General features: G+C 42.4%; 1 protein-coding gene across 1 annotated transcript in view; it reads right to left on the bottom strand.

Annotated features, from left to right (window-relative positions):
* The window catches only part of LOC122796372 (M-phase specific PLK1 interacting protein), a 30,069-nt gene extending 18,696 nt beyond the window's left edge, over positions 1-11,373 (bottom strand). Inside the window, exon 1 of the mRNA XM_044064808.1 lies at positions 10,818-11,373. Coding sequence (XP_043920743.1) covers positions 10,818-11,216 — 399 coding nt within the window. The 5' untranslated portion in view covers positions 11,217-11,373. The remainder of the gene's footprint in view (positions 1-10,817) is intronic.
* Between the last annotated feature and the right edge of the window lie 866 nt (positions 11,374-12,239).

Here is a 12,239-nt window from a genome sequence, read left to right as displayed (position 1 = left end):
CTTATGAGCACGCAGACACCACAGTCAGTCTGGGGCTGTTTTTCCCCTTTCTCCAGATCCCCAATAAGACTCCCCACTGGCAATGCTAGAGAATTGAGATTTCAGCTGAGTGGCCAAACCAAGACATCCAGCACTCTCTCTGTCCAACCAGTGCTCCGTCTGCCTGCCCAAGTAGCTGACACACACACACACACACACACATTTAATTTATACACACAAACTGAGAAAAGCTAGCATAGGTTTACTAGCTATGCCTCCTTCTTCCCAGACTATAAGGTAGCTTTCACTGCCAACAGCCACTATTTATCAGTTACTTTAAGATTGGACACCCTTTCTAAGGGCCTTAATGTGTAATGTTACTATTAATCGAAATAGTAGTTTGACCAGGAGCAAGGCTATTAGGAGTGGTCTGCACAGTGTCACCAAATAGACATGCAAGTAAAATATGCCTCACAAATATCAGCCACAATGTTTGTTTGTGTCTTTCGGCTTTTCCCGGTTAGGGGTTGCCACAGCAGAACTCCGGTCCGCTAATGATTGGTAGTTGATTTCTACGTGCCGAGTTACCAGCCCTGACACACAACCTTCAACGAAGGTACGCCCATTCATGCATGTCTCCATGTAGAAGACTCTCTAGCTGAGAATCGAACCTGACAGCGTCTTACTGTGAGGTGACAACGCTACTGCAGCACCACCACCGCAACTGAAAGTAATAATAAAAGAACAAGAAATTACACAGTAAATCATCACAGTAACTTAAGAGTTCAAGGTCACAGGAAATAACACTGCAGGACAGTCTCGTATAAATACAGAAAACATCTAAACTCGTATTTACTATATTCCTAACTAGACCTAAAAGAATTACTATACCCTATAAAGTTACTATTACATCAAGGAAAGTGTGATGAATTTAGCTGATGCTGTCAGGTCAAAGACAATGCCCTACCTCTCAGAGTTCTTAAATTACTATTTCAAATATTACTGCTGGGATACTTGCAGCATGACAATCACTTCTTGTCATCTGACTAACCCAGGTGAAAACCCTACTGCAGCTGGCAACATTTAGCATCTGTCTGTGAAAATACGTAAATAAGGACTTTTCTTAGATCTAAGGCAAATGGGGGAAGTCGTAACATAATTCACATTCCTCCACACTTAAAGACAATACAAAAACGTCTAGTTCTAGAAATTATGGCTGCGACTGCACTGAAACTGAAAGATATCTATTTTGCTTATGGCCCATCCATAAAGTAACAACCTCAACCATTCTTCTGATGTTTCAGTATCCCCTGTTAAAATACATGCATCTAAACAATTACAACATAGCACATGTTTATACAATATGGCATACAGTTCTAATACATCTGTAGCATATGCACATCAACCATGTTGCTATTCACAATTGACACAAGCATTTACAGCTGTGCTGGTATTATCTCCCTTTTGTTACACTTCTATCATGTTAATACTCACAAATGACAATTATTTACAAAATGCCAGATATCTGGGATGGCAGTAGCTCATTTTGTTACCCCCCCCCCCCCGAAAACTCAAGCTAGTTTTTCAAGTGACCCTTGAAAAACATTGCTTGACAGGGTCGACTATCTGGGAATACATTAATCCCATTCCCTGTCTTGAGATTCCAGCTGCCTTGTCATTGCTGACCCCAGTTCAGTGCTGTCCTATCCTACCACTAAAGTAATTCTGGATTTGGCAGGCTAGCTCCCTGTAGCCAAAGATCCCCCTCAGACTCCTCCTGCCTCCTGCTGCCAAGCACCAGGGCCTCCCTATCATGGTAAGGTTTCATCATGTTAACATGGTACAATTCGCACCCTTGCCTCCTGCCTAGCAGTTCTACCATGTAGTTAACATCACTGACCTTCCTAACCACTTTGAAGGGCACCTCCCAAGCTGCCTGCAGCTTGTTGTGTCTGACAGGAATGAGAACCATTACCTGCTGCCCTACAGCATACTATCTAGCTCGAGCATTCCTGTCATACCAAACCTTTTTTCTGCTGTTGGGCTTCTGCCAGGTTCTCCTGGGCCAAGCCCGTGAGTTCTCCGAGCCTTGTCCTGAGAGATTTAGGACATATGCCACAACAGACTCCTTCTGGGATTCCCACTCACCCGCCCACTCATCTCAAATCAAACCAAGAGGCCCCCTCACCCTATGCCCATACAGCAACTCAAATGGTATAAAACCTGTAGACTCCTGGGGCACCTCTCTGTAAGGAGACAACTCAAATGGTATAAAACCTGTAGACTCCTGGGGCACCTCTCTGTAAGGAGACAACTCAAATGGTATAAAACCTGTAGACTCCTGGGGCACCTCTCTGTAAGGAGACAACAGATGGGGCAAAAACTGGTCTGCAAATACCCACAACATGGTCTTGAGTGTAGAGTTTAACCTCTCCACCAGACCATTGGTCTGGGGATGGTAGGAGGTGATCTGTAAGTGCTTCACCCACAGTGTTCCCACAGACAAGCCAGCAGGTCTGACATGAAATTGGCACCTTTTGTCAGTCAGTATTTCTTTTGGGAAACCCACCCTGCTGAGAATCTCTAAAAGCATTTGCCACCTTTTCTGCCTCACTGAAGGCTAGAGCCACAGCTTCAGGGTATCTGGTAGTATAATCTACTACCACTAGGATATACTTCTTCCCAGTGGAACTTGGGGTACTCTGAAACCCCACAATATCCACAGCTACCCTCTGAAATGGCTCAATCACAGGCATCAAAAGCAGCTTTGACCTCATTCCCTGCCTTGCCTACTTGGCACTGTTCACAGGTCCTGCAGTACCTTGTTACATCTCTGGAAATCCCAGGGCATAATACATCTCTTTGTATGCTTTATGCACATATGACCTGCAAAGGGAATGTCATGGGCTATAGCTAGAAGTGCCAGACGGTAGGCTCTGGGCACTACCAACTGCTGTAGTCTCTCACCCTCTAGCCCTCCCTCAGAGGTCCACTCTCTATACAGTAACCCTTTGTCCCAGTAAACTGATTTCTCCTTCCCTTGAGAATCAGGTGCCCCACTAGTATCTCCCTCAGGCCTTGTAGTATAGGGACTGAGAGCTAAGCTCGTTTCAACTCTCTCTTTGTAGCTCTTCCCAGCTCCTTTTCCACAGGAAGTCTGGTATTCTCTGACAGCGGTGCCTCACTGTCAGCCTGGGTACTACTACTCACTACTGCCCTTGCAGTCACTTTAAGGGAACATCAGTACCCACAAGCAAATGAGGCTCATCTTTGGTCTCACTGCTACAGTGTAGCTCCCTCCCCGAAGTAATCACCACACCAGTCCTTGCTTCAAGTCTGCAGTCTGTCCGAGTCCCACCCATGCTACCAGACCCACATGCTTGTCTCCAAGCCTGTGTGTCACTGCATGCACACAAGGTACCGCTTTATCAAAATCATTCCCTATCAGGATATCTGCAGGGATATCCTCCTCAAACACACCTACTTGATGGCTTCCTTTTCCACCCTCCCAATCAAGGTGAACCCGAGCCAAAGGTATTTGGAATGGGGTCCCACCTAAAGCTCTGACTGGCGTAAACTGCCCATCAAGTAGTGCTCCTCTTTAATCATTGCAGGCTTCACAATGGTTAGGTCAGAGGCGGTCTCTCTCTTAGCAGTGACCTGTTTCCCCATTTACTAAGATAGGACACAACTTCTTGTGGTAGTCTGGTTCCTTTGTTGTCTCTAGAAAACTTACTGCTGGCATTCTGTCATTCCCACTTACCAACTCTTCCAACATTTATTCCCTACCTTGCCTCCGTGGGCATCTACATGCTGCATGGCCCCATTGGTTGCATTTAAAACATTTAACCCGTGGTCCTGGACATGTACCTGGACTAGTGGCTTCCCCTGCTACTGGGGGACTCTTTTGAGGCAGTTTAGGCTGCCCACCATGGGTTCCTTTAGACCAATGAGCAGCACCGAGTATCCCTTTCATGTGCAGTGATGCCCTGCTTGCTAGGTATAGGTCTCCCTTTTCCCCCCAAACTCATCTGCTAACCAGATTCTCATGTCCTCAGGCAAAGTGCTAAGGGCTTGTTCCCCCACCACAAGGTCTGCCAGCCCTTTAAAAGTGTTGACCTGACACCCACTCACCCACCTATGAAAATAAGCGCTTACTTCACCAATATATTTACACACACTTTCATCTGCCTTGTGTCTATGCTCACAAAACTTTTTCCTGTAAGCTTCAGGTGTTAACTTAAAACACTCCAAAAGGCAATTTCTAACAGTATTATAATTTAAGCAATCAGTATCAGACAATTTAGAAAAGGTAGTAGCAGCTTTACTATGGAGTAAGGGGGGGTCAGGAACTGTACCCAGAGCCCTTGGTCAACATTGTACTGTTTACATACCCTTTCAAACATATGAATAAAACTGTCAAAATTATCACCCTCTGTAAATTGTGGTAGACATTTACTGACCTTTGTTGCTTCTGAAGTTTGGTAACTCCCCACCCAATTACCTCCATGACCCTGGTGAACTGTCAGCAGCTTTTTTCCATGTTGCCTCTGCCTCTCATTCTCCTCAGCTTCCAGACATCACAGTGTTTCATTTTCCTCAACCTCCAGACATCCCAGTCTCCCTGCTGCTTCTATTTCCAAATATTTGGCCTCCAGTTCAAGTCTCCAACTCCAGATGGATTTTTAAGTCCTCTGTGGAAAGACTGAACTGTTCCATTTTCTGAGAGTTGTACATCTCCCAAGGCCAATCCGATTGTCCCCCTGGTTGCTGGTCTGTGATGCAGCTATGACTAGGGCTGTAATCATATCTGCTTTAGTCAGGTTGGCATCCACCAGTCCTTTGTCTTGGCACATCTCAGCAAATTGGCTACTTGTCAGTTTACCATACTCCTCTGCTGATATCCTTGCCTGCTCTTGCTGATTAACTAAGGTAAAAGAACTACTGTGATATGAAACTCTGAATGTTCACTGTGACTGACAAAGTACAAACACCTTCCTTGGTGACCACAGTTTACAGGCTACAGGAGTTCAATATCCACACCCCTGAACCCCAATATGTGGATATCCCACCAGTGCCAACCAATTAATATGCGACGCCCCAGCACTGGCCCAGTAAACATGGAGCCTCAATTCTCACCACTGGATGACAGGTACACATGCAGGAAAGTGCAATTTCCCTTAAGAACACACAGAGAGCACAGGCAGTCTGGGGGTGGTTTTTTTCCTTCTTTCTCCAGAACCCCAATAAGACTCCCCACTAGCACAGCTAAAGAATTGAGATCTAAGCTGAGTGGCCACAACCTCCAGCAACCTCTGTGTACCAGTGCTTCGTGTCCCTGCCCAAGTAGCTGACACACACACACACACACACACACACACACACACACACACACACACACACACAGAGAGGAAAGGCTGGCACAGGTTTACTAGCTATGCCCCCTTCTGCCCAAACTATAAGGTAGTTTTCACTGTCACCAGCCACTACTTATCAGCTACTTTAAGGCCCTTAGCAAGGGGTGTCCAATCTTATCGTGTAACTTTACTATTAATCTAAATGGTAGTTTGACCAGGAGCAAAAGTGGCCTGCACAGTGTCACCAAATAGATATGCAAGTACACCAAGAGCTTAAAATGTGTCTCACAAATATTAACCACAATGAAAAGTTTAAATATATTTAATAATAAAAAGAACAAGAAAATACTCAATAAATCATCACAGTAACTTCAGATTCAAAATCACAGGAAATATTTAAAACATTGCAGGACGGTCTCAAATACGTACGGAAAACACCTAAGCTAATCTTTACTATATTTCTAACTACATCTAAAAGAATTACTATACCCTAGAAACTTATTACAGCAAAGCAAATGTAGTGAATGGATCTTCTAGCTGATGCTATCAAGTAACAGACGGATACATAATGCTCTACCTCTGAGAGTTCTTAAATTAATATTTCAAATATTACTGCTGGGATACTTGCAACATGACGACATCACTTCTTTGTCATCTGACTATCCCAGGTGAAAAGCCCAACTGTAGCTGGTAGCATTTAGCATATCTCTGTGAAAATACATAAAAACGTCTCTTGGATCCAAGGCAAATGGCGAAGTTGCAAAATAAATTTACATTTCTCCACACTTAGACAATACAAAAAACTTCTAGTTCTAGACATCGTCTGCTACTGCACTGAAACTGAAAGACAACATCTCTTTTGTTTATGACCCAGCCATAAAGTAACTCAATCTCAACCATTCTTCTGAAGTTTCAGTCTTCTCTGTTAAAATACATACATGTAAAGAGTTACAATAATGTATAAAAATCTCTTCAGCACACATCTATACAATATGACATACAGTTCTAACACAGGCATATGAATCATGTTGCCATTCACAAATGACACAACCATTTACAAAATTCCAGATAGCTGGGCTGGCAGTAGCTCCTTTTGTTACAGAGGTACTGAATTGTAATGGGACCATCTTACAGGTTCATAGGTAGGTACTAGACTAGCTGCCCTTTCAGATCATTCCAAGTCTAATCAACTTCCTTTTTGGTACATGAATTACCAATCCCATGGTCGATAACTATAAAAAACTACTAAAAGCAGATGCCTTATGCTGACAGTCTAAAAAAACTCCAGCTATACTCTGTGGCATACTGTCTACTCAGAGGCGATCTATGCTTAACATACAATGCCATGTCAAACCCTGAGCTGTTGGACATGCTCCACTTAAGGAAATCCCAATCCCTCAGAGCCACATGCTCCAGGGATCTAAACCTTGTCATTACAATGAACAAAACATGCTGGAGGGATATGTTCTTGACCCAGAGACTCCCCAGACTCACTGCCTATACATGTCAAGCAAAGCACCTCCTTGGCCCTATACATGTTAAGCAAAGCGTCTCCTTGGCCCTCTTCAAAAGGAACCTTGACAATTGGATGGGAGACAGGAAATTCACCCCGGGGATCACATCAGTCACCCTGCTAGGGGTCCAGGGAATTAAATATTGTGGGAAGAAATATCCAGGGAATTATTATGGCTAGGCTTGTATAGGCCCTAGGGCCAATAGCTTGGTACCAACCTATGAACCTATATGCTATCCCTACTGAGAATAAGTAGGGCATAGCGTGGATAATTTGATGGCACCCATTTGTGGATTGTGAGAAGGATCACACAGTCGAAGAGTGATGGCAGGACAGACAACACAACTCGATAGTACTGAGAACATGCATTAACTGCATCAGGGCAGAATGAGTTTAATTCCCATCTTCATAAGAGTTTAATTTGTACACCTGGTGAGGTCAGGAAAAGGTCCTTATTCAAGACATCAACAGTTGGGATTATGGCCAAAAGCTGGCCTGTGTTTACAGTGATAACAGGTCCAGGACCCACCACTGATGAGAGAACAGATCAAGCTAAAGAAAGGGTCTTTCAGTGCATTTTTTGGAAGTGAGTTTGTCTCTGGACATGACCAATAAGTACAAGTAAGCCAGGAAAATAGAGCATGTGGTAATCTGCAAAGCAAAGGCCTAGATGTGGAAACACTGCCATGGTCATGAAAGCAACAACAAGGTCCCAATGAGCTATCTGGTGGCTTAGGGTGCAAAAGTACTGCTCAAGCTGTTCTCTGCAACAGTGAAGAAACATCGACCAACTAAGGACACTTAAATGGAAGACCACTTTGAATAACTCTGGAATCCAGTGGACATGTACTCCTCCGAAGGGGTAAATCCAGAAATAAATGGCAGGACAAAATCTACTTAAGCAAATTAGAGTACTGCATCATTTACACAATTCAACTGAAGCTGTTGATATCTGCCCAAAAATGCAAAAAGTGCTGAATACCATGTGGCTACTGAAACTTTTCTAATTATTTCTGGAAACTGTACACAGCACCTCTGTACTGGGCAACAGAGGTGGAGGTCCTCATTTTAAAAAGGGAGAAAAATACAGCACGCCTTTATGAATTACCCACACAGCAGATTTGATATGCAGGAAAGAAGACTTTGCTCAGCAGCTGAACCTCAGATTCAGAAGGTGTAATGTTGATTTTGCCCTAGCTGTGAAACTCTGGATCAATACTCTATCCCCACAGAGATACTAGAGTCATCGAGAGACCTTGCCAGTACTGTGGAACTGTTCAAAGCATATGACTGGATAATCCTACTATGTACTGGGGAGTAATGCTACTATAGAATGGGGTCCCAAGGCTGCTACATGCCACTCAGTCCCAATATTTGGGGAACCAAAGGTGTGTCCAAACTCTGCAAAGGAATCGTCCTGTTTCCAGAATTTGGAATAGCCAAGTTGAGAAGACTGTCTAACTTTGGGGTGCATCTTTCTTGTCTGCAGATAACAAAACCCTATTAGTCGCAAAAAGCCATTTCAGGCATGAAATGGAAGCAGCTCACTACCGAATGCAAAACAGCTAGAATGAAAATCAGCACTTCCAAACAAAAAGTCGTTGTCCTCATCCAGAGAGGATTAGGATCTTGGGAACCTGTTCCCAAGTGGAGGAGAGGGAAAGGAGACTGACCAACAAATTAATTTATTTGAAATGTGTTGACTGGGTTGGTCCAGCTGGGCCGAAGCCCTTTTTCAGTGGGGACCCAGGAAGAAAAGCTCCACAAACACATAGTTGCTACAAAGATACCAAAGCATAAATTATATAAAATATTTACAAAATTTAACAAAATTACAAATTACAGAATAAGATCTAAGATTGCTAATAGCTTCTAAGACATCACACAAATGGGTGAGTGGTGTCACTAGATTAATTCTGGTGTTGAAACAACAGAGTAAGACGACACAGCTCTCAATTTGTCCTTCCCTATCTAACAAACTTTAAACAGTACCAGAAGATATACAACTGCAAATACAGGTAGTAAAAATGGCTTTCCTTCTTCAAGACAGCTGGATTCAGTCTCTGTGACTGAAATTAAGAAATATACAACCTAGGAAAACTGAGAAGTTCCACTGCCCCAATGAGTGGAGGAAAAGTCAGCTGAGGTAATATGAGCACCTAGCAAGGCCACATCCTGATATGAGCACCTAGCAAGGCCACATCCTGATCTTAAATAGGTGATGTACTAGGCACAACACACTGGGAAGAAACACCGAGGCAGCCCCAAAGATACACTGGAAGGACTACTTTTCTCAACTACCAAGCAAATTCCACAGGATGAGGTGAACGAGGTTACTAAAACTTGCATCATAACCCTCAACATGCCAAGTAACTTAGAAAATGAATTTCTCAATCTTAACTTGCTGCAAAACTACTCAATCCCATTACAACTACAATCACAATTTATGTCGCACATACACATCCGTCTATATATCCATCAGCCTCTGGTACTCGTTCTTGCATACTACACACTCAACTCCAAAGACATCTACACAATCATAACCAAAAGAATATCAGTAGCAATAGTCTAATCATTTACTTTTGTACTGTAAAGTTAATATACCCACTGCTTTTGTTCACATACCTACGACTACTATGGAACAAAGCTGTGACTGAAAACGGACTGTGGCAATGGTCAGTTTCACTGCCTCCCCCACATTCAAGTACACCCATGTTGGAATGGGGTTTGAGATAATAAGCCTCAAACATATACACAATGTAATAAATGCAAAAGGTAAATGTAATTATGACACATAGATAACTGAATAAACTGTGATACATACATCCATAGCTCTCAATAGACTCCAAAAATGGAGCACTTTCTCTCATAACATGAGGCAAATGGACAAACATGAACACTTACTGAAGACTTAACTTTAACAAATAAGTTCACATGAACTTATTATCATAACTTAAAATGATTCCGTTTAAAAAAAAAAAATCTTATAACCAATTAAAATGATTCAGTTTAAAAAAAAAATCTTATAACCAATGTGCGACAGACCTATCAATGTGGAATATGGACATTTTAAGAATCAAAATTAAGAAATATCCACATAAAAAGGTACCCCCCTGAATTAGGAGCAAATCCAGACAATCAAGGACACTGTTTAAAAAATAGTAGTACTACTAACCTGAGAAGCTGACAGAATGCCAATTGTCACTTTTTAAATGAAAGAAAACAATAATGATTCTACTATTACTGTTTATTACATGTAATCCATCACCTTTCCTCCCAAAAGTAACAGTTTTAGGACAGATCAGGCAAAACTGCGTAAAATTTTGATGGACAATCAGGGATATTTGAGAGGTACACATATACTGCATACATACCTATCAACCTATTAGTGCAAGAAATGTGGACAAAGCCTAAAATAATGGTGGGACAAAGGCCCCAAAATAGGGGCAGATTTTAAATATTGCTCTTATAAAATTTGGAAAGCTGCTAAAATAACTGGATTTGTGTTAACATGCATAACCTGAAGGATACAAAGTCTGACACTCAAATATGTATGTCATGATTTAGTGACTTCAAACCTCAGTAAAAAACATAAATTTTATGAGGAACAGACCAACATTATGTACCAAATTGTGGACAGTTGAGAGATACATGACTACATACCTCCCTGATCTTTTGTCGGTCCCTTCAAATCCTCCATCAGAGATTCTTAGATCCATCTACAAAACTTACCAACACGTTGAACTTAATGAAAATCCAAAAAGCTGCGTTTAAAATTGGCATCCAAGACAGTGCACGCACAATAACTCAAGCTGGGCGTTTTCACTCATTATGACATTAAAAAGAAACTTGCTCGTGTCTCCAAGCCCGTTCAAATGATAATTTTCCAGCTTCATAAAATAACACTTTCACGGCGTGGCGTCACACTTACCCCCATGATTGTCAAACATTGTCCATGATCAACATACCTGATATTTTTTCTGATGCCCTGGCGAATATCCCTGCATCTGATACGATCCTGGTGATTTTGAATAGGGAGACCTGGGACTCCCCCGTTGAGATGCTTGTCCAGGAGAAGGGCTGTTGTATTTATAATAGTTTTCTGGAGGAGTCCCAGGGGATCGTACCGAATAAGGCCGATGTTTCTGCCCAAAAGGTGGAGTATATGAAGAAGGAAAACCCCTAGATGACGGCGGCATCATTCCACTTGAGTGATTCCCACCCTGCTGTACAGAAGAGGGACTCCAATACCCTCCAGATCTATTAACAGCTGCATTACCACCATATGGAGAAGCACCCCCCGATCGATTACCAGCTCCATTACCAATATATGGAGGAGGAGGTTGTCTAAACGTAGGGCGCTGCATTCCCGAAAATAAATAGCAAGACACAAACCTACACAGCTCAACCTTTGGCGCCGATTTATGACGAATTCAAAATGTCGCAAATTTTACGTTTTTCAAGCTAGCCTTGGCTAAACCTGGCAGTATACGTCTTAACCGGTAGCATTGAAAATAGAAGCACAGGCGTACGAAAAGTAGGTGCACTTCATGATTCTGGACACCTATTTAGACTAATATTTGAATAACAAATAGCACGTAATGGTACCATTTCGTGAAGGATTGTGGGATAACATAAAGGCAAGTTTGGAGAATTGAGCGTGATAGAAATAGGGCAGATTCTAATGTATATCTAAACAAACCATAAAATCGGTAGAAATGAATCCATTGATCAGTTATGAGCCCTAGTCAAGAGAATATAAAGTGCGACCGCATTGCCGTTGCACCCCCTCCCTGTTAAACTCGTCCAGTACCATTTAACAACTATTATAGTGTCACTACATTCAAATTTTATTTACTTATTTATTTTACATTTATTGACCAGGTTTGGGTTTTGTATTAGAACATTACCCCACCAGATGTGCTGTAGCAAGGACCGCCCAAACCCCGCCCAGCACTCTCCGCATGAATTTATTTTGAAAACTGCTTTGAATAAACTTGGGAAAACTTCACAGAAATTAGCATGGTAAGCTCAATACTTATTTCAGTACAAAGCATTTTCTCCCTTATATGCTGGTACCAGGATTTCCAATTTCCATTGATCAAAAGCTTCAATATATTAAATGTTACACTAAATAATTTGGCAGAAAGTACAGTTTTGTACCTACCATAAATGTAGATGTTCGAGGATATCCATTGCTGCAGTCCTGACATATGGGTATTCCGCTGTCCACCATCGGCCCGAATACCAAAGGGCTAGAATCTGGCGTCGGTCATGGCGCTCGAGGCTGACATCAGTATGTGCCAGTATAAATGCGCATGACCGACGCCATACCCTCAGTCTTTCTTGCCTCAGACGTCAGAATGCAAAAAATACCACCCAAAACCCAA

This window comes from Protopterus annectens, chromosome 3.part0, assembly GCF_019279795.1.
Source record: "Protopterus annectens isolate FY-2018-M chromosome 3.part0, PAN1.0, whole genome shotgun sequence".
Lineage (NCBI taxonomy): Eukaryota > Metazoa > Chordata > Ceratodontiformes > Protopteridae > Protopterus > Protopterus annectens.
Note: the sequence above shows the minus strand (reverse complement) of the source record. Positions and strands in the feature narration are given on the sequence as shown.